This window comes from Styela clava, chromosome 1 (assembly GCF_964204865.1).
Source record: "Styela clava chromosome 1, kaStyClav1.hap1.2, whole genome shotgun sequence".
In the NCBI taxonomy this organism is placed as follows: domain Eukaryota; kingdom Metazoa; phylum Chordata; class Ascidiacea; order Stolidobranchia; family Styelidae; genus Styela; species Styela clava.
In genome coordinates, this window is record NC_135250.1 from 22,448 (window position 1) to 46,206 (window position 23,759).

Genomic DNA, 23,759 nt, shown 5'->3' on the forward strand with positions numbered 1-23,759 from the left:
AAGTCTTACCCCACCATCGTCCAAGTTTTCCGATGTTCATTATATTTCAGCGGGATGGCCAATACAGAATATTTGACTATTCAGAATAAGTTATTAAAAATATTTTTGAACTGGGAATTATAGCATATTTGAATTAATTTAACTAATTTTAATTAACAGTTGGATGTGTTTTACCTTGAAAATATTCTAATTGGACTTCAAAATTAAAAAAACAATTAGACACAAACTATACAAGAATTCTAAACTATTTTAAGGAATGCGAATTTGACTTACACCCCATCCACCAATGGGCAAGATTTCTATTTTCGGATAAAGACCCCACATATACGATGAATATTCTGCTTAAATCCATGAATGGTCGTTTCATTCGCATTCATCACGCAGACTTCCATCTTTAGTGCGATAGAAGATTACATCACCATCCCATGACCAGAGATACAATGACCCACTCACACAAGTGTCATTTTCAAATATTTAATTTCAGATGTCTGAGATAGCAAGTCACAAAATGATATAGAGTTATTGCTGAGAGCAGGGAATTCATTGCAACATCCCGAAATTTAATGAATTTTAAAAACGCACATTTTTTGGTCAAGATAGATGAAATGGAAACTAAATTACCAACACCGACACCAATTGCACAAGACGGATGTAGAATTTTCGAAAATTTTCTTTCTCAGTTGATTTTTTGATGTATTCACGCATATGAATGGAATAGGTGTTATGTACATTGTACAATATTCGAAACAATGAACAATTATGTTCCTGTGTGAAATGAATTATTTGGTCATTAATAAAATTGAGGTCAAAATTATGAAATTTGAGAATCAAAAATTCTCAAGTGCAAAGAATTTAATCTGAACTTTTGTTATATTTCAGTGAACTAAATTTTGTATAACCTATAATATAATAACAACAGACACTTAACATTATTGTGCAAAAATTGTTCTACCCTTTCTTAAATAACAACCTCAAGTACAGTGACTATGAGATGAGCGACAACGTTACAAATGAGTTAAACATCGATACAAATCGTAAAATATTCAGTCTATTCAATGTGTGAAGGACTGTTCCAACAAAATTATTAAATGAACTGCAAATCTCGATCACCCAGCATTACTGGATTTATGACCAGGTGACAAAACCATTACCGCTTGTCGTATTCAAAATTAACAGTTTATAAATTTGCACAAATCTTAAAATAAACATAAGTAAAATAAAAATACATCTTTTATATAAATATGAAACAAGGTAAAGACATCTACAAAACTAAAAATGTACGTACATAAAAATAAACTAAATCAGTCATAGCCTGAACTTGCCCACAACGGCCCACTAAAATGTTATTGTCCAATCAACATCAATAAATAACATCGCTTCTATGTCATATGAATCTCATAATACAGAGATAAACTTGCTGATGACGAGAGTAATATTGTGTCTCGAGTTACTCCCGCAATGATTGAGCACTTCGTCCAGCTGCTACGTAACTGAATAGGCATAACACAGCATAGCATATCTCACTTGCTAAAGGTGACTTGAATTTATGAAGAGTAACTTCGTCTGTATCACGTTCTGTTAAAGTACCAAAGTGGAAACTATGGCAATCTATTGACAGTTTTGTTAATATTGAAAACAGTCAATATCATTTGAAAGCACAAAGTCGCATAAAATAAAAAATTTTCGGTCATTAAAATTTGCCACTTCTACAGCCGGAATAGATTCATTTGAAAAAGATTAGATAAATGGATTAGCTTATGGATAAACACAAGATACAAGTTTGCAACGAAGAAATATTCAAATATGAGCATCTAGCCAATGGACACCTGTATCAGAGTCGTTTGACCGACACACCTTAGCCGGGATGAGACAAGTAAACATACTATATCAGGGTGGTCCAATTCCACATGTAGCCCGCCACTTCATTATCTGTGGCCCGCATCGCATTTGCATGGGGGTAAACAAAGAATCGCATTTGGTGTTGGTTCGTTATAAAAATAACCAGAAAAATCTTTTGGCATGTTGTTACATCATCAAATTGACTAATGTTACTGGTAGCTGAGGCAATTAGTGAAGATGAATAATGTGCTCGTCTAGTCTAAATTGTTAACTGGCTTTCTATTTTTTGGTCGGGAATATCTACTAACAAAATAGGCTTCATAGAAAACAAAAGTCGAATGAGTAAACTATGATAACTAAATATTAATGTAATGGCCGAACAATATAATTCCTGCAAGTGCAACCAGGACTAAACAGTATTTCAAAAAATGCTGTCTATAACCTATGTCAGAAAATTTAGTCTGCGGTTATTTGTGAGTTATTTCGTAAACATGAGTTGAAAAGAAAGCTGACCAATTCAAACATAGTTTTGACTGGATATGGGAAGGGGAATACCACAATGCTTGCTTAAAATATCTCTGCAAGTCGTATCGGTGGCCATTTAAACAGTATTTTCTCCTTAGAGCACTTTCTCTGTTATGAAGAGTTTGAAATCTTACACTAAATGTACAGACCTCCTGAAGTATGTGCACCAAGATGGCGCACAACCTGAACTCAGGTTGAACTCAGGTTGTGTACCAGCTTAGGGTTCAGGTTATGCGACATCTTGGTGCGCATACTTCACGAGTACCAAATGTACATATAGTAAGATATTCGAACGTTTTTGGTGGTTTTTGCAGGTTTTAACTTGATAAATGACAAATAATGATCTGTGTGATTGGACAATAAAAGTGTTTGTTTTGTATTGCACTTTTTACCTATTCTTGACTTCTTGTTCCCTCTAAGGTGTGCGCGTGTGCGCGCGCACACAGCTTTCAGAGGTTGCGCACACGCATAGATTTACTGCGCACAGACGTTTCGATGTAATGTAACAATGTTCTTTTTTCACCCTTTATTTGAATTCAAATAAAACCATCTGTTACAATCAATTTCATTTATTATTTTCCATGTATGTTCATTATTATCTACTGATAACATATAGCCCCCCATTAAAGCATTCACAATCTATAGAAAAACTTATTAAATAACCAAAATTTTCTTAATAAGCCCACTTATTACGCGGTTAGAACGCCAAAATTTCTACATTGGATTTTGCACAAATGTTAGTCATTTCCAAAAAAGTGCGCACACACCAAAATTTCTGCGCACACATACTACAGAAATTAGAGGGAACATTGCTTGACACTATTGTGGCCTGCGAATAATACAAAAATAATAGTGTGGCCCGCGAGGCCGACGACAACCTTGGACCACCCTGTACTATATAAAAATAAAAAATATCTGCATCCAATTCGTAAAAACCAAAATACTCACTGTATTGCTCGAGTATGAAAACTCCTTTAACTGTGTTGCATTTTCTGATTGTTTTTAGATCGAGGAAAACCTAGAAGCAAACAAAGGATCAATGGAATCACTATCATGGTGGTAAGAACATAGGACTATCGATAGGTGGCCATCCAAAGATTATAAGTTATGTGAATTTCTAGTTTGTTTTGCGATTACTTTTGAACAAATATATATTCAAATGCAGGAAATATAAGAGCGATTTCGCCACAGCAATCAACAACTCCGCAACTTGATCCCAACAGGTTTACCAAATTCAGCCAATACTCTGCAACTAGGCTACCTCTGCCAAATATACTATATACCCAGCTGAGAACTTTAGTATTTACAAATCAGGTGAATTGTCGATTTGAAAAAGACGGAATTGTAATTATGCAATTACCTGCCTAGTCTCATCCTGTGCAGGGGAAGCATGAAAAAAATATCAAAGTGAAGATTAGTAGTTTGGAAAATTTTGTACAATGAAGGAGAGCAAAACCATATGTCATACCTGACTAGAACTAAGCTTTAAATTTATTCCATCTAAAGTGACTTGAAGCAATCCACATTCTCCAGTCTTCATATCCTGAACAGGAAATTCTCCTCCTAATTCTGGTTCTGAAAAATAATGATGGCACAATTAACAACTCCTCATCCAATATGAATAAAACGAAGCGAAGATTATTCCGGGCTAATGTTGATGAAGCTTGAAGTTCCGCCTGGGGAGGCTGTGTCAGATCAAAGTACCTCCTAACCACCGAAATATTAATTGCTAATATTTTACACCAAACCTTTGGAAATTGCTAATTAGCGCATTTAAAAAGTCGTATAATCATAGCAGTGCCAGCACAGTAAGAACAAATATTGATCCCCTACCATTATGTCTTGCGGCAGCCTTCTCCATTGCTTCCTTAACACAATGGTAGAGTTCCCGACACTGAAAAAAATAATAGTGTTAGAGTGTGAAGGAATAACAAAAAACAATCTCATAGAAGGGCATAATGAAGATATTACTATACAACAGTGGTTCCCAAACTTTTTAGAGTTGGGACCCACTATTTATTACCACAGCTTTTGGCGACCCATTTAACTTTTCATGAAAATACACAGCAATGGCTAATCATCGCAAAACTACCGTGTTTCCTCGAAAATAGGACCTGGTCTGAAAATAAGACCTAATTTGAATTATAAAAATGATTTTAATTAAACCCTACCCTAAAAAATTTAAAATGTGTGGGAGAGGGAAGTTCCAATGACCTGAGGTAAGGTGAAGATCACATCACTATTTAAGATTGTGTGATGTCACAATCACAATTATGATATTTGTCACTTGATTTTTGTATAGGAAATACAAACAAAAACAATGGATGTCGGTTTTTATATAATGTTTATTAAAAAATCTCGTGATTTTCTACAATGTAATTTTATTTTCGATAAATGAACACAAAAGACCTCTTCCAAAACAAAAAAACAATAGTGCTATTCTTCAAAAGAAAATGAATCTAAATCCTGTCTAAGTTACGGGGAAACACGGTAAGAAGTGCTGTACAGTGTACAAAACTGCTATGCGTAAAAAAGCCACATAGTCATTCTTTGTGTAGCAAATTTTTGTTCCTTTGAGAAGAGTAAAAAGGAAATTTTTTTCCTTTGAGTAAAAAGGAAACTTTCACAGATTAGAATTTCAATTCAATTTTTTTTTAAGATTTACGTATTCGAGTCGCCACCGATCCTAATAACCAGCATAATTAATCAAAGCTTTCTACATCTTTTCACGACCCACTAAGATTTCTTTCGCAACCCATAGTTTGGGAACCGCTGCTATAGAAGATACCAAGGTTATGACGTACAAAAACAGGTTTTCAAATAATTCACATATAAACTACAGAATTTTTAACAATAACGCAACGAGAAGTAATAAAAAAAATCTAAAAACATCTTATGTCATCACCTTATCAAATTGTATGAAATTCACGCAATTGAAACAAAGCATAAGCTCGAATAAATGTTATCGAGAATGTTGCTTTCGTTGTGCAACTCCCTATATGAACTAGAATGACAGATACCTGGTTACTTTGTTCATCTGTACCTTGAGTACTGTACCATTTAGACTGAGCTGAAATTGTAAGCGCTTACTGCCTTATCTGGATAAAACCAACCAATATAGTCTGAGCTAATTTTGCATCTGGAGAAGACTTTACTGCAGACTGAATTTTAACTCATCTATGAATTGAGATAAAATAATTTAGACAATACGATGCAGCAGGTTTAGTGAACTTTTAATTTGATCTCACTTGCCTGATATATATCGTTGATTCATATGTTATGCAATGACCTAGTGTGATGGCTCTTACTCATCAGCAATGCTGAACATTACAATCTTATAGCTGACTAATCTTGAATGGTCAAACATTTCTTGCTAAAAATATTGCTGCACACATTTGCAAATACATTTCTGAAACTCAAAATCTTGTCTGGTGACCAGCATGAACCGATTTTGGTTAAATACAGTCGAAAGGCACTGGAATCATACCTGGTACCATTCACTTACATCCATGTTATCTCAATAACTGATAAAGATCGGAGAAAAGTAAATCGATTCCATGACTCTCATACCCATCTATGCAACTCACCTTTTTTGTGTAAAACTTGTTAAGTTGGGTTTCCTGCCCGTTTCTTCTCCAGAGACATAAAACCTTTGTTTTGGGGCAGAATGTCATATTGATGAGTTTCTCGTACCACCAACGTTGACAAATTGTTCCGAACCCTGTGCGCAGAATGATTGCATTGTCACATACCTGGAATATGGAAATAGGTATTGCAGTGTGAGTGAGGCACAGATGGTGAGATACTCATTAGATATCGTGCTGGGGTTTGTTAGTAAATGCATGCTTATGCTAGACCTCCATTAATGGAGCTGTCACCCCATCTATCGGTACAGTAAATATATTCTCACTTCCATGAATAAAACATCCCCTCCAGTATCCGTTCCGGAATGCACAACAAATGACTGTTTCCGGATGTGACGGCTTCCACAAGGTTTCAAATCCACATATACATCACTCAAACTGGATATCTGATCCAGCAGTATATTTATTTCAGCACTCTGTACAAGCCCGACGTGGGATTTGCCGAGGAGTCTACGTATCTGCAGGAGAATACAAGTGAATGAAGAATATGTCAGAAATATATATTCACAGCATATTCTCACATATACGCACATCTCGCATATAAGCCGACTCCATAATAACGGCTTAAAAATAGTGAATTTATAAAAATTTGCATATAAGCCATTTCTACAAATCGTAACACAAATCGTATCTATTACAGTCAATGATGTTCAATTCAAATTTATTATTCAAATATCGCTATTCGCTACTGTCTTGTATTGTTTTTAATGTTTATGTTAATATGAAATATAGCACACACATTCTATCACCCCTGTCCACATTTTGATTAAAACAATTTTCGATTATTATATTATCTGTTTTATCTTAATGGAAGACAGCACTTTGCGGCACAACTAAATTAGGCACAACTAAATTACTGCCGACATGAAAGGAATTAAATCAGGCCGACTTGAAGTACATATAACATGGGAAAGTTTTTGATTGAAAATATTCTACAATCATTATTTTATATTAACATAGTCGAGATATCCTGAGTAGCCACATCCTGAGTGGCCACGGCAATAAATTTGGTTATTTTTCGCAAGTCTTCTCAAACATGATTTGTGTAAGCTTCATATGTGGGCTGATATATTTTACAATGTATGCCAAAGTGCCTGATTAAAGCTTATTTAATTGACTTTGTATACCAGCTGTTATTTGTCTCATTCCTTTTAAAAACAAAAACATGGCGGGTGCAATGAAGCACTCCCTGCCTGATATCAGCACTTCAGAAAGAAAACGTCTACCACGGGATAAAGTGATTGATTTATGACCCTTCCGTTTTGCTGATTCAGGAAAAAACGGAAAACACAGCTGTTGTCTAACCCATGGAATTACAGCGCAGTATTTATCACACCATATTAATATGTTATTTCAACCTTTCAGTTAAATGGTTGTTTAAAATGATTGAAATTACAGTTTTATTGTTGAGAATTAATGCTGTAGTATTATTCTATCTGAAACAAACATTACCTGGTTCTAACCATATGAAATTATAAGCGCGTATTAGATCTAAAATATAGTAATAGGTCTTAAATATTATTTAGTATCTATCGCGGATATATTTGTTAGGCAGACGTCGTCAATAATAATATCGTTCAGTTTTGAGTTTGCCGTATTAATTTATGAAATCCTAATTAGTTCAAGCTCGATCAGAATTATGCGCATATAAGCCCGTCCCTTAGTTTGGCAACTTTAATGACCAACTGGATTAATGACCAAAACTGCTGTGCGAGCACTGGTCATTGTCACATTTAACAGGTCCCAAACCCTTGATCACCATAAAATAAAACGGTGAAACGGAAAAAAATCCCAATACATCATCAACCATAAGATCATTACAACCAGGTTACTTACTTTTTTCTTTATCTCCGGCTTGAGAACTTTCATCATGATCATACAAGCCACCATATTATACAGCATTGTCGATAGCAAGCGGTCTTCTTCCTCTTCCAACCTTCTTTTCTCATGAACTGCTAGGGATCGATATCTATGAGAAGGATTCAGACTTCACATGCATTTACTAATATTAATCACGGCAGTTGAGCAAATAATACCAGTTTTGTAACTGCTATAAGAATATTTTCTTCTTTGCTTCAAGCAAACAAAATAAATACTCATTGCATAGCAAAACCTAACCAACCTCTCCATCATATCCATAGGCCCTTGATCCATTCCCACAGCATCCCTCTCAAGAGCCACAGCATCAAGGAACATCTGCTCCCAGAATGCCATGTCGTCCCATAAACTTGTCCGATCTTTACCTGAATTGGAAAAGAAGTAGTTATGAACCGCAACAAGATACATATGATATGATACAACATAGGTTTGAACGAGATAAGAGGGGCAACTATAGCATATATCTATGTCTCTCCTGAGATGCTTTCTCTGCAAGATGAGAACCGAACAATATAAGACCAATGCAGCTCAATATTAATGATCAGAATGCTTGGGAAAAAAATTTCTTCTTGTAAAGTTACACAACACAACACATATATCATACTCAGGTGAAATGTGGCTTCCAGAGCTTGATCTTCCAGCTGAGTAAAGATAGAGTTTTTACTGTGACCTTCCATATAGCAGCATAAGAGACAGAAATACATCAGATTATTACAAAGTATAATTGTCTAGTGTTGGCCTAACATATTTTGAACCATTGTTTAAAAGGGGAAAATGAGTCTATGAAAAAATAGTAAAAAACAACGACTTGGAGATTTTGGTTCAGGTATTTGTGAATGGTTTTGCATGAGCCCACCAGCCCACTCGGAATTCACTGAAAGGGAAGCTTTGTAAATACTAAATTCTTCCGCCAAACTTGATAATTATGATTGAAGGTTCGAAACGAAACATCTTGGGTCTTCTTAAAATGGAAAACTGAAACTTTCAGATGTTTTTTAAGGTAACTCACCGAGCAATGCTTGACTCAAATAAACTCTCTGCTCATCGTCACCGATGTCTGACTCAATCCGAATAAATTTCCCGTTTCTGAATCGAACCTCTGTCGATGAGGCCGCACTTGCATCGCTTGCAACACTTCCAGTATCAGATTTATCCTGCACAAGTGAAGACAGTATATCATGAGAAATTCAAACAAAATGGCTAAAAAATTAAGACATTTCTTGCATCATCATTTTTGCAGTGAAGAGTAATTAGAGCGTAAATCTTGATTCAGTTGCAAAACAATTTCATTTGGAACAATTAGAATCAGAATCAATGGCAAAGTCTCCCGAGTTATATGAAGGATAAAGTTCCAACTGTATCCTAATCAAACAAATAGCTATGAACAGACTGAGAAGTTTCACCTGTGCAATGACGGCTTGGACACTCCTCACACTTGCATTGTCTTTCTGTGAATTTGATGAGTCACTCTTCGATGATGCTGCAAAAAAAGGCTTTATTTTATTGAAACAGAATGATTGGTCATAAGATTTCTGTCTTAGTAGAAACAAAACAGAATCAATGATAAATGCAAATATGAGAATATCAATATTCACAGAAACAGAAAGACAAAATGTGACAGAATTGAGGAGATTTGAAGGAAACAACATTCAACAGACACAGTTTAAAGAGTCAAAAATTCACTATAAACTCTAGAGAGTTTTCTATAGGAGCTTCTTCAAATTCAATTCGTAGTTTCACTTGTTTTCATTCTGTATTATGAAAAAATCTATGCTAATGCCATCCAAAATCCAGTCAGAATTGATTCTCAGATGAGATGCCATGGTTCGCAATACGATGGGCTATCAGCTATAAGTATGAAATCATATTCACCACTATTGGTAGCGTATTTCAGCAACAGTTAGCTTCAAGATCCACCAACAAAGAATCAAGAGGTGGATTTGTTAAAGTAAACAATTGATTATTCAAACAAGATGTTAAACCATGCGTTACAAAAGCACTGAGGCATGACATCCATGCATAACATACCAAGATTTCCAATATTGTGAACTGTAAGTGCAAATTATTTACTGTGTTAGAGATTCACTTATGTCATAGAGCAGTTATGTGACCTTCTATGTGCAAGGAATTGAATTGTATGATAAACAGATCTTGGTGTAGGGATAAGAAAGGCCCATTTTGTCACGAGTAATCGTGAAAATATTCACATCGCCCACCAACGCTCATTTTCGTTATTTTCCACTTCATACATACAAATTGCCTACGCATTAATATCCAGTCTAGTGGCACTCGACCGCAGAATGTGACTGCTGAGAAGCTCAACCCTGTCGAACATCATACTAGCATATAAAGCTTCAAATCACATTTTTGAAGATTTCGTGTGAGAAGAGATATCGATTGCCATGAGGTCAAACGGAATCAAAAAAAGATCTAAAGTTCTGAATTTTGCCGCAGAGCAGTGACATGAAAGTTCAAGTTTTATCAGACCACCAAAGGTGACGATTGCCATTTTGATGTAAAATAGGGTTACATTTGAGGGAACAGACCAAAATTTTTTGAACCTATGCAACCAAATATTACTTCATAATTACCAATAAGCCGAATGCCACCAAGATTTTTTCTAGGTTTAGTTTCTTTTTCCTGTGTTCACATTGTGAATTAATACAAGCACGGACATCGCTGTTGCAAGAAAAGGTTGGATGAAAGGCCAATAGTTTGTTATGTTAGGGTAGTAAATTCCCCCTCCCTAAATTGGGTTATTTTAATTCACTCCATTCCATAGCTAATGAAGAATTTTATCAGTAGGAAACTAACCTTTCCTTTCCCAATCCAACAATCATGCAACGAGAATAAAAAATAATATATTAAATAGATGTTATTACTAACCAATGCTTGCAATCTCGTCTGCAATTGACTTGGTGTCAAAGTTCATGACTCCGGTTGAACCTTCAGCATCAAATGAATGAACACTGGCTGCGTCTTGATCGGAAGATGTATTTCCGGCATGAGTTGATTTGATTTCTGCAGACGGATATAATATTGTGAAATGTACAAGTAGCACAATCTCTAACCTGCAGGCAATAAGAAATGGACCAGAAGCTAGGTAGTTAACAAACCTTTACAGTAGTAATGTGTATGAGTGATTTCCAGCAGCTGCAGGGCAGAAGCCAACCCACCCAAACCATGCAGACTTCTATATGAATGTTCCAATCCCGCTACAACACATTTCAGCAACTCCGACAATCCACGATAAACTTTGTAATTCACTTCCTAGGAGAGGAGAAATAAACCATTGCTATACTTACAAATGCAGGTACATAAATGATTTCCAACTACTTTAATTTCATATAATTTCAGAACCTGATATAAAAATAGAAAAATCGCTGATTGTTCTAAAGCAAAACTGAGAGGATATTTATTCCGACTCAAAACCATCAATAATTTGACACAGATTATTATCATTGAAAGTCTGAAATTCTGAACATGACAGATTCTAAATTCCAACTCCATAGCCATAGTTCACAGGTCTGGAAAAAAACTACAATCTCATGTAGGGCTGAACATTTTATAGAATTCAATTGACTCATTCTCCCATCCCATATTATTGTTTGCTACTCACAATATCCTCGACATATTCCTGATTTCCCTCATCTTGAGTAGATTGGTTCAACTGTTGCAGCAGAAACATTCTCAGTTCTTCATATTCCATCAACCTATTGAAGAAAATGTACCATGGCAGTAGATAGGTTGGTGGAAGTAAAGCCAACGTGAAGTTAAAAAAGGTAAAAGAGATGCTGTATTCACAGAAATATGAACCTCAGCCCCAAACCTTTCACTAAGGATGTACTAAATTGATATGCCAAACCAAAAAATTTATTGTCCAAGCAAGCAGCTCTCATGAAAACTTTCATTTTCGCAGAACTAAAGAGCAACTGAAAGATTTTTCTTCATTACAACATTTTACAAAATTCATTGAAACAAATATTTAGATTTGTACTGGTAATTGGCAATCAACTCACCTGGCTACTTTCTTCAAATTAAACCAACCGGCTCCTTTGCTTTGCAAGACATTTTGAGAAACTTCCTGAGGAGGAGAAACAAAAATACATGATTAGTAAAGGTTTGGATTCAGTGAAAGGGTCCTCAGCATCTATCTACTACTGAGCATTTTGCTGATACTAAGTTTGTCCAAAACTGAGTGTGCGTTGGAAATCCGAACTATGAACATTGATCCTATCAAAAAAGGTTCGGAAATGTCTGGGATGGGAATGTAGCAATGTCACATGTATTGGAGAATTGCATACTTTGCTGGACATGTCTTTTTGAGATGGAATCATTTTTTTCGCCCATTCATAATGTAACAAGACTGAAGCAGATTAGTTTTCCTTGGTTCCCTTATATCAGGGGTGGGCAACCCCTGGCACACGTGCCAAATTTAGCACGCGAGCCCATTTATTCGGCACGCTAGCGAGGCCTCAGAAACGAGATCATTCTCTTTCAGATAAAAAGTTTCGAGGATCTGATTTATCTGATGAAACTCGGTGTTTGTTTATTCATTATCGTTTGTTAATAATCTGTTATTCATTTAAAATTTTAAACTCTTTTTGTCTTTTCATGACATATGGCTACAGAGAAATATATTATGATGTAACAACTGAGTTAGCTCTTGACGAATTGTGACGTGACACAGCATTCATTGGGGGTTCATTGTTACGTAATATATAGTTCGTCTGTGCCACCATTTTTCTTCATTTCTGATTGATTTATGAAGTTGTGCAACTCATGTTGGTTAGAGTTACTTGCCAACTTACTGAAATAAATTGATTTCGAAATCAAAAATATAAGCAATTATAGAAGGGAATACAAGAGAGAAGTGCAGAAAACGAACTATCGCGTGATTGGGAAGCCATTCCCGAGACTTTTTCGTGTCTCAAAAACTTTGCAACTGCATGTTTTTATCTACATATGCTTGTGACTTTCTGTTCTCAGTTATGAACTTTATTAGGTCTCAAAACAGGAGTAGCCTGAAAGATGAAACCAGTAGTTCGTATATTTCTTTGAAAGTTACAAAATATAATCCCAATGTAAATCTCTATCAACGGTAATGCAGCAGCAGAAGTCTCACTTATATAGAATAAGAAAAGTAATCAAATCAATTTGTCGGGCTGATATTTTCCCGAATAGTGAATCTGTCTGTAGCTTACATGTTTAAAAGGTTTATTATTGTGTATTTTCGCTTTAAAAGTAACAAAGCATTGTGTTTAATTTTGGTCGCACGCAGAAGAATTTTGTCGTTAAATTTAGCCGATTTGGGCACGCGAGCCGAAAAAGGTTGCCCACCCCTGCCCTATATCATGTTTAGGTCAGTAAGCTATTCAGTCCTATACAGTCGTAGAAATTCCACAAACCTTCAAGAATTGTTGGTTTTCCGTCGTATTCATCCCAGAACCTGACTGATTTGCGGATTTCTGAGGAGGAGTGACTACAAGAGCTGAACCATGGCGAATAACAGATCGATGGTCAATTAATGTTCGTCGTGGACCTGCAATAGGGAATAGCAAGGCTGGGTCAAGGATTCCTGAACTTTCTTGGGAAAAAAAAAACTAACATGTGGATAAGAATTAAGAAAATGCCTCCAAGAGATTTATTTTTGAATTGTGTCGTGCTTGACAAAACCTAGTTGAAAATAGGTCAGCAGAGTTGATATAACAGGAGGATACTGGCCCGACCAAAGACACTCCACGGATATTATTGGATGACAGACAGGCAATTGAATCAATCCTTTAGGAACAAACCTTTGACACTTGGAAAAGGAGTTTTTCTATCCTGAGATATTGTCATGGCAGTAGATCCCGCATCTGTATGCCCATTACGTTGTTGTCGTACTGTCGCCGCAGCTTTCAGTATTTCAGCAATAGTCCCATCACTGTTTGAACTTGCTGTCGAAGTGTTCGAGTCACTGCTGGCTGTCCGTGCACTTGATGCATCTGTAACACAATATTCACTTGGATAGGGTTGTCTGACTCTTTACCCTTAGTAAGTCAAATTGGCTGAGCTAAGCTAGGGATTCTCGCCCTTCTGAATCTGGTGGTAATATAAGTTGCTGCTTGTACAGAGACTTGCTTAGAGCAAATATGCAAAACAACTCATAAAATTTCCCCCAAATACCATTATTGAAGTATAAAGAGTCAGTTAGTTAGTAGCCACAAAATATCTGCAAATTTTACTACCTCATCAATGGGGAATAATCACAGGAATTCCGAAACAGATCTAAGTTATCTCAAAAATTAGTCAGGAAGTTTCATGCTGTGACCAATCCTGTGATTAAAATCAACAAAGTTAGCAATACCTAACTGATCTTGTACTCTGTGTATCTGTTCGCTTTCTTCTCCCCCTTCATTTGATGAATTACGTTCTTCAATATATGGCACATTACCATTCAGTTTTGTGAAATCCTTGAAAAAAAAATATGAAACTTGTGTTTAGAATCTGTGAATGCAGGTTAGCGAATCTGCAATTCACAAAGCCAAGTACAATTTCTGGATCATGGTTGAAAAGATAAATAGGTTCTGACGGCACAGGGGCAAAGGTGACGGGGTCAAAAATATAAAAAATTAAATCTAAAACTTGTCTTAAAGTGAATTTAATTTAGGGTGCAAGATGATATTGTGATTGGACCAGGGGCGGACACTTTCCATAATTTGGGGGGGGGCAAACTTGGATCCTAGCCTAGTATGCAAGATTTTTTCTGTATTAGGTCATCACAAGTCGTATTTGGGTATTGTTTCAATTCTCAGTTTTGCGCACCAGCATCGTTGTGTAAAATTAGAAATGTCAAACAAGGTAATAAATTATTGTTCCTAAATATTACCAAGGAATTAATATTTTACTAGTAGAATTGCCATTATTGCCGATTTATTAAATAATCATTTGAACAAAATAAAATCCCGAATTCACTCCTCAGCCGTCTTTAAGATATGTCGCCATATGAACACATAGTTCTCCCAGGAATATGAAACCAAACTTCCAATTTTGCAACCAAAACACTTATATTATGGTATAAATTCTCGATAAATCCAAAGGCACAAGCTGCCGTCACCTTCTCGTGAGAATAGAATAAATACCGAATAAAACGAATGAAGCAAATTTGTTGCGCTTTACTAAATCAAATGCACGTTTTTTTTTTTTAAAAAATAACAGGTATAAAAATAGCACAGTATCAGTGGTACAACCAAAATACTGATTACGAAATGCTGACGATTTAGATCAGGGGTCGGCAACCTATGGCTGGCCCGCAGAGTAACATAATCCGGCCCTGATTTTTATCTTTTGTGTTAGCTTTCATTTTCCTTTATCACCCAATTTCATGCGATCAATTTTATCATTACCAACACTGGTATACGGATATTTATGAAACGATAGTTGACTTTTTAAAATCGTATTAACGTATTAATACGACTTTCGTATTAGATAAAAAATTCCAGATTTATAATTTAATAATCAGACTAGTTATTTCACCGTTTTTTTTACAATATCCGACTTTACTACTTAGGTAGAATTTTATAATAATTATTGATGCCGAATTATCGACGATATTCCGATTACCATGCTTCATTTTACATTAAATCATTTCGCGGCCTAAATGTTATAACATTATTCGCGATAAATTCAGATCAAATATTGATTATTTGCGCAAAATTTAAATATCGTACTTATATGACATGCCTTCTCCGAAAATACATAGTTATATCGCAAAACAATGCATTTTGTGACATTTATTTTTTACTCACGAAAATATTAATTTATTTTTCTAACTCAAGTCGACAATCCTATCGGCCAAGATTGACACAAGTTTGGTCGAGTGCCGGCGGTATTTGAGTCGACGATAAATCAAAATAAGTTGCCGCTTTCGGTAAAGACAGTTAATCATATTTGGCCAAAATATTGAGAGGTATTGTGAAAAACATATTGAGCAAGGCCAAGTCTGGACAGATATATAACGATAAAACCGGTAACAGAACATCAAGATTTTGTAATAGAAAATGGTTCTCGCGCAGAATAAACACGGGAAATCCCGTCGTTTCGTTTTCTCTGTCGTCTCAATCGATTTACCGATGCCGAAAAAACTACCTAAGTAAGTTGCGTTGGTTTATTACGCAATTTCTCTTCCGTCGTCATATTGTTGTTTGATAAGCGCGACATTAATTATCACGGCATTTACAAATAGACCATGTTTGATAAGTTGATCTCTTACATTCGTTAGTCATTTCACTCGAAGAAGTTGAAACCAGGTGTGTTGGCGTCCATCGGTCTCGACACAATTCTATCCCTTATCTACGGTTAATATGTACTTTGGCCATGCTAGATGAGTTGATAATAGGTTAGTAAATGGCAACGCGCTATGCCTTCCCCACCTGCGTACCAAGAGAGAGAAAAACGGCTGCTAATACCGGAACTCTAACTTCTTCTACTTATTAAACTTAATTTTTTACAATCAACGGAATTGACTGCTCAGAAGAGAGCTCGTTTCAATCGCGAAAGCGCTCAACCAATAATTACGACTTTACGTAATTCGTAACTTCGCTTCCGTAACTCGAAATAATTCCGTAAATCCGTAAATTACGTGCAAGCCTAGTGTCATCTAAATTAAATTATAATCTAACAAGTATAAAATTCACAATTACTCGCTAAATAAGCCTATAATTTAATTATAATTAGACAAATGGCAACAAAATGCAGAAAGTTGATGCTAAGTGCAAAGGGTTCAATGGCGCTGAAAATGCAATGCAATGAGGAAATAAATCTATATTCTATTCGAGAGATTATCACTGCTTCATTTTTATTATAAAAAGTATCATCCGTTCGGTTTCCAACTTTCTAAAAATATGTGCAGCCAACCAATGACTTGCAACCCTTATTTTGGCCCGCGAGTGACAAAAGGTTGCCGACTCCCGATTTAGATCATATGTGACATCCCAATTATCAGAATGCAATCCGTGTTGCACAACAAATACCTACATGTAACATATCTTCAAAAAAATCAGTTTTGTGGACCCGCAATATCTATAAACTCGAGGATATGTAGCAGGGGATTATTTATAGCATACACTGCATTCAAAAATTCTTGACATTTAAGCACTTTTTAACATTTCTCCCTAACCCAAATTTGACCACTGAAATCCTGGACATGTCAGGGAAAAAACTGTCGTATGGCAACCCTATTCTAACGTTCTGGATGCCTGTTGAAAATATTTTAAAAAAACCCGATATTCGACAAAAATTATCTACTTTGCCCACCCCTGTGATCTGTAATCACGCCAGTAATCTGGAAAAACGCGTGCGTGGTCCAAAAACTGATGCAATGAAACTTAAAAACCTTCATTAAATTTGGTAAATTGCACTACTTCACTACTTTCACATCTCGGACACAAAATCGGTTATTTTTTTCGGATAGTTTCTCTTACGGTCTGAAAAGTCAAATAAGCGTCTCGACATAGTAAATGCTATGATCTTTGTGTTAAATTATGCTCGGGCCTGGCACGAAATTCATAACGTGAAAAGATACATCCAGTAGTGGAAATCGCGCATTTTTTACAATAATGTGAGGTGCTCCGAAGGCGCTCGTGTACATTGTTGGAAGAAAACATATTTAATTTATCGGCAACTATTAGGCATTTGTTCGCGCTCGGCTATCGCACTTTTCGGAAGTTCAAGGATGGTTCTACACTACCTTCAGTAATGGATTGGCATTCTGATCTGCCACTGTGACATCATCTGTTTCCACGGCAACTTGATGATCAGAATCATAAGAGCATGATGAGTATGAAGTGCTTGTGCCTTCCCCTTCATAACCTTCACTGCCTGAGAAATTCAAAAATTGGTTAATCATGGGATATCGTTATTGCAATAATTACTGCGTTGGCAAGAAGCCTGGGGTGGAATGAATTCCTGCCCAATTGATACCATAAAACAGCAGTATATCTCACCACTTTCATCTGTTGGACAGTCAGAGTCCTGTTCAGCACAGGCAATCTCATCTACGTTAGCAAGTGTTGATACAAACACATTGTTGCTGTCGACAGTCGAATGTTTGATTTCATTAAGTTGGCCAGAAAACCATTTAGCTTTGTCACCAATTGCCAGAGGATCGAAAATATCTGAAAAAGAATGGTTTGTTGTATTGCGACTATTAGAAGAGTCTTGTAGTTAGTGCTTTTCCCATATGCAAGTTATTTTATGGACCACATACAATGAATAGTGAACCAGGATCAAAAGTAGATTTATCCAACACCCCATGTTCATGGAATGCCATGCTGTGATAGACTACAGTTAGATAAATTGAAATTTCTCAACACATGGATTGACCCCAACTCGGAATGTACAAAACAATGTGCCATCACGTGTTAATATGTTAGGGCTTTGTAACAATAAGTTATATGAAAGAGAATAAAAGAATTTAGAAACTCTACATACGAAACGCCCTGGATACAAAAAGTCCAACTTACAAAATTTCTAAAGAGTGTAGTAGTATTCAGTTATTTTAGGTTAATTTAATAATGCAGTGCTTGAAGCAATGATGTCCAATTAGAATTTAATATCGTTTCTCGTGTTTGTAAGAAAACCGAATATATATACCCCCGTTTTGTTTCAAAACATTTCACAATTATTCCATTTTTCATGGTAATCAAAAGCAGCTGTGTGCAATAAATCATAGTCGGCACTCGGCATGAGAGGATTTCAATTAGCGCCAACTTGAAAATTCCAGTCTTAACTCTACATCATTGGTGGATGGAAATTTGGGAATCGGGTTCACTCATCTGATTATGACGATGATCGCGTAATAACATTTGCGTTTTTCTGAATCAACGAATGGTTTCGTGAGCAAAAAAAAACAGAAAAGCAAAATAAAAAAGAGTGAATTCAAATTTTGAATTTCATGTGTGTGTGCGCACTTTCGTACATTATGTTCTCTCTCAGATGTCGAATTTTCACGCATCCCCTCATCTCCTCCGACCGCCGTACTCCCACTTTCCACAGTCTTCACTTAGCCTAGCCTAGTCACTAACGCCAAAGGTAAACAATCATTTTAGCATGTATTGGTTATGGGTTTCAACCATTATTACAATTTATACAAATATTATGTCCGAGCTTTTTAGGGGCTTAGAACGAATTAGGGAATCATAGGTAAAATGCATCCCTACTTACGGAATTTTCTACATACGAAGGGGCTTGTGGAAAGAACTAATTTCGTAGGTAGAGTTTTTACTGTGGTCAGCTTGACACTCCCACCTTCATTTAAAACCAACTCATGAACTTACTATTGCAGATCCGTAGAAAGGCAAGATTCGTTGGAGCAAGAGCCCATTCACCGAAGTATTCAACAGCCTGTGTTGTAGCAAGTTCACGGATGAATTCTGATGGTTTTGGTCTGAAAGAATAAAACAGAAATTTAAGGTGATTCACCCGTAATCAATCATTGCAAAATCCCAAACTTTTAGGATATGAAATTCCTGTCAGGAATGTTCCCTATCCCTCCCAATACTAATATCAAAGGAGGGAGGTATGATTTAAAAATATGCCCTCTATTACTAAAAAAGCTAACAAATTAGGAGGAAACAATATCCAGAAAACACCTGTGCAAAAAATTTTGTTTTATACAATATTATTTGTGGAATACAATATTCACCGAGACTGAACAAAACTTTTAGCCTGGAATGCAACGACAGGTCTTGGGTAGAGTCGTAACGTTCTGGTGTGATCGGACAAATTCATCATCACATTCGGGGAGAGAAGGAATCGGACGAGAGCAACCCTGGAAAATAAAAATTACTGACAGATAGTTGTAAAATGCTTGTCTGACCTCGATCAGACAGAACGTTACAGAAATATATTTGTGTTAGTGTGCAGCAAGACTCTTGAATTAAATAGAATAATTCTGTGGAGAAAGATCTATTTCCATGTTTAACCATGACAATAACATCACCAAGCATTGACAGTGATGAAATTGAGATTAATGCATTACATTCAATGCTATTAGGAAATTTCTTTATAAATAGAGTCTGTGATCGTTCCTTGGAAACAGGATTTCTTGAATTTTTTTTAAGACTGAATAACTACGGTAGCTATATTTTAGATACGTAGACAGATGAATAATACCTGGTAGCAACATCCACTGAGTCGACATCATTTCCATAAATAAGTGGGTTGAATTTAGTACTTGCAGTTGATTTTGAGTCCTGCGATTTCAACCAAGTGGAAACATCAGACTGCTCAAAGTTTTGAACTGGCGGATTCAGACTCATACTAGCCAGCGCCTGAAGAAACAATGAGTTAGGTATGCTAGAAACAATTGTTTGAGTAATGGATTTGATTGCCAATTACTCGGGACATTTAAATAAAAATAGGCATTCAATTTAGCGGAGTGTATCAACATAAAATATAAGAATAGGATAACCAGGTCACTCACTATGTTATTGCATATTAAGGCCGAAGGCTCATAATTCCACAAACAATTGAGAACATGGGAAAGTTTTGCAAAAGACCCAAACCTGTTTCAAATGAGTCCGCAAAGTTGTTCCTTCGGGTTCAGGTAGTTTTGGTAAAGGTTTACAAGCTGAAGGTTTCGTCATCTGGAAAAGAGGTTGCGAGATTACACAAGCTAAACACAAGATTAATTTGGACTAATCCATTGAATGGATTTCAATACTTAGATGGATGAACAAAGGTTGAGTCATGTTGCCCATCATACATTGAGGTAATTGTCAATGACATTATCTAGTGTGTGGTACTTGTACTACTCACCAATGGCTCAAAGACTAACCAATGCTTTCCCCGGGTATTCGTCATTTCTAGGCCAAATTTTGAAATGCCAGATAAAAAATAAAAATAATCAAATCATCTCACCTTGTTTGAATCTAAGTCAACAAGCCACACATCATTTGGCAGACTGAACTGAGCGCCATCAAAGAATGGTGTCGGAACCCCTATAATATACGGTGTTGGAGCCAGCAGGAGTTGCTCTGATCCTGGGAGGCAGACGGGGAGGAGGGGAATGACAGGAAACATGTATTGCAGAGGATACAGCATGCTTGTTAGTGCCAGGATTGACATTGACAATGCATTGTAGTCACGAGATCGGAGAACAATCTGAAAAGTAAAGGTGATTAAGCGAGTGTATCACAAATATTTTTAGATCAAGGTGAGTCTATGGAAATAAATACACTGGACCTTCGACATTGAGCCCTTAGAAGGGTACCCCCACCCACAGAGTCAGACTCAGTTTAACAATGTATATCATAATCAGTATCCTTTGATACAATTCCATATATAACAAACTTCATCTCCTAGGCATGATAATAATGATGGCAGTTATATTTAGAATGAAACGCACAGGCAGAGTATCAGCAATTCTCTTGACACAATAAAACATAATAATTTATGGTCATTATGAGTTCTGAGCCGCGCTCATAAATTATTCAGCGATGCGAGTTGTTAGAGTTCTCAGACTGAATGTTGAAAATTAAATTTAGAATTTATACTAATCTTTATTTCTTAGCCTGCATTAGATATGTGTATAGCCTGGATAAATCTCACTCACCCTGTTATGCAAATCATATAGACCAGGGGTGGCCAACACGTCGATGGCAATCGATCGAATTTAATAAAATATCCCAAAAAATTATTTCGAACCAGTTGTGTGTTTTAAAACAGGAAGAATACAGTACTGTACATGAGCAAAATACAATATAAACATACAGTATCTGAGTCTGGGCAAGCCCAATAGAATCATTTTATCACAGTATTTTTTACGTTAATTTGTCACTTAGCGGGTCAAGATAGAGCATATGGTTACGTAACAAATGCAAGTTTTCCGGCTGTCAAGGTTTTAAAATGAAGTGCCGAATATTGCGTGTTATGACTGAAAAACGGTCCTACAATAACTTCTGCAGTATGAAAAATTTATTGTCTCACTCTAAAAGTAGTGTGATAAATTGTATTCGAAATGGTAGCAGTGGCATCAAAATGCGCAATTTTTTCTGTTTCCAAGCGATCGTAGAATAGAACTTGGAAGAAATTGTAAATTATATGCCGGAGTTTGAACAGTCTCGTAACATTCATGGTTTGAGAATATTTATTTTTCGTTGTTTAGATAATACAGGAATACTCGGCAAGGTTTCTTGAAGAATTTTCAACACTTACTAGGGATGCAACAAGATTCAGACTCGTGCACGGAATCGGGCCGACTTATTATTGTTATTCAACAAGTATTTACATACACTGCGATTAGTGTCGAATTTTTTGCGAATTTTTCCCGATCGAATATTTCTTTTTATGCACCGATAATAGAAAACTACTAGAAGACTCAATAACAACGCGGCGTCTCTACTTCTTAATTTTATCACAATCACGAATTCTTTTTTTTTGTCACCGCGATCGTTTCGGCGACCGACATCCTTATTATTATTATTATTGTCGGTGAACTTTATTTTGAAGCAACTTTTTCCCTTGGAATTAGTTCTCACAGAAACGGCGGACATCAAAGTTTGGTTTTTATATTTCAGGTAGAAGTGTGAGTGCAAATCGGCGAAAATATTAAAAACAGCTATTAATTAGTGAATTCATAAACATTAATTTTATTCTGAAATCATCTTCTTGGTCGGTTTGGATAATCCATATCACAGTTTGTAAATTATGGTCCCTATTTTAAGCGAACAATACCTATCGTGCCCGTGTTATCTTAGTATTAAATGATAAATAAAAACTCCGTAAATTCACCATTGTGTGCTCTTTCAAGTCGAATCAATTATTAAATAGATTGACAATAATAGCATCTCCACGCAGTAAAAATAATATTTCCATAGAATACAATATTTACATGTCTTACTTACTCTGGTTTGACGTTTCTAATGAGAAAAAAAGGTTTATACAAAATTGGGAATTGTAAACATAATAATAGGCGCAGAAAGAAAACAAAAAACACCCTAATAATCCTCACATTTATCGTTTCTGTCTGCTAGCGAGAGTCGCAGGTGAGTTCTTACTCGGGACTCTCACTTCTAAATTAATATTAATAAATTCGATTTTGCTTTTCAAAAAGACGTGATTTGTATTAATAAAAATGATTGTGTGAAAAGGAGTTTGAACAGAAAGCCCTAAATGAGCATATAACACATTTGGCTTTTCACACCTCTCTTATTGAATTACAATCAACAATTACACATTTTCCGCGGATTCGACAATCGCTATTGATGGTTTTAAAACGAAGAATAGCTAATTTGTTATGAAATATTTCTGAGATACATTTATTTGATGCTACCACAGTCGGCAGTTCTCTATTAATATCTCAATCATCATGGGGGAGGGTCAGCACGGAGATGGGCGCCTGTATCAGCGCCGGCTATAAAAAGATGACATATAAGTAAAAAGTTGAAATTTTGCATAAAAATTTTTTTATCCAACGGGGGGTTACGAGTTGCGACCCTTATTTATCAAAGATATCGCGATAGGACACGAGCGCGGCGTCTTGCAGCAGTCGACGAGGCGGTCAATCAGAGCGCATTGTTACGTAACAAAGTATTCTTTCGACGGGAATAAGAAGACCTGTTTGAAACTAATTTAAACCAGCCGCACAGCGAGGGATTGCTCCAAAAGCAATAGTGCTTATGTGAAATGATTTGAATTACATAGTCTTATCTTTTTTTACAAAATGTTTAATTTACGCCAATATACTCAAACAACAGCATCACTTTAGGTATTTATTTCGAAGCTGTAAGAGTATTGGACCCAAGACTCGGACACGAGTTCAGCGCAAATACTCAGGATTCGGACGAGCCAAACTTTTTGGATTAGTCGCATCCCTAACACTTATTAAGA

The 23,759-nt window shown here is 36.1% G+C and overlaps 1 protein-coding gene and 1 long non-coding RNA gene across 9 annotated transcripts in view; both read right to left on the reverse strand.

Annotated features, from left to right (window-relative positions):
- The window catches only part of LOC120341739 (MAP kinase-activating death domain protein-like), a 38,170-nt gene that overhangs the window by 2,279 nt on the left and 12,132 nt on the right, over positions 1-23,759 (reverse strand). The window contains exons 9-35 of one of the 8 annotated variants that reach the window (XM_078115736.1): positions 20,790-21,032; positions 20,435-20,515; positions 20,043-20,200; positions 19,573-19,698; positions 19,205-19,314; positions 17,873-18,043; positions 17,617-17,747; positions 14,236-14,341; positions 13,682-13,873; positions 13,295-13,428; positions 11,906-11,970; positions 11,506-11,599; positions 11,003-11,156; positions 10,773-10,907; positions 9,915-9,935; positions 9,290-9,366; positions 8,896-9,040; positions 8,491-8,556; positions 8,131-8,251; positions 7,845-7,977; positions 6,275-6,466; positions 5,952-6,116; positions 4,198-4,258; positions 3,833-3,939; positions 3,725-3,739; positions 3,313-3,382; positions 459-1,575 (exon numbers count right to left, since the gene is read on the reverse strand). In XM_078115736.1, coding sequence (XP_077971862.1) covers positions 1,448-1,575; positions 3,313-3,382; positions 3,725-3,739; positions 3,833-3,939; positions 4,198-4,258; positions 5,952-6,116; positions 6,275-6,466; positions 7,845-7,977; positions 8,131-8,251; positions 8,491-8,556; positions 8,896-9,040; positions 9,290-9,366; positions 9,915-9,935; positions 10,773-10,907; positions 11,003-11,156; positions 11,506-11,599; positions 11,906-11,970; positions 13,295-13,428; positions 13,682-13,873; positions 14,236-14,341; positions 17,617-17,747; positions 17,873-18,043; positions 19,205-19,314; positions 19,573-19,698; positions 20,043-20,200; positions 20,435-20,515; positions 20,790-21,032 — 3,201 coding nt within the window. In that variant the 3' untranslated portion in view covers positions 459-1,447. Of the gene's footprint in view, positions 1-458; positions 1,576-3,312; positions 3,383-3,724; positions 3,740-3,832; positions 3,940-4,197; positions 4,261-5,951; positions 6,117-6,274; positions 6,467-7,844; positions 7,978-8,130; positions 8,252-8,490; positions 8,557-8,895; positions 9,041-9,289; positions 9,367-9,914; positions 9,936-10,772; positions 10,908-11,002; positions 11,157-11,505; positions 11,600-11,905; positions 11,971-13,294; positions 13,429-13,681; positions 13,874-14,235; positions 14,342-17,616; positions 17,748-17,872; positions 18,044-19,204; positions 19,315-19,572; positions 19,699-20,042; positions 20,201-20,434; positions 20,516-20,789; positions 21,033-23,759 lie in introns of those variants that run through there. The other 7 variants (XM_078115739.1, XM_078115738.1, XM_078115740.1 and 4 more) reach the window with 7 other exon arrangements.
- Positions 1,635-3,315, reverse strand: LOC144426092 (uncharacterized). The gene is made up of 2 exons (XR_013477738.1): positions 3,185-3,315; positions 1,635-2,769 (listed from the first exon to the last, which is right to left on the reverse strand). It is a non-coding gene; the product is annotated as an uncharacterized LOC144426092 (long non-coding RNA).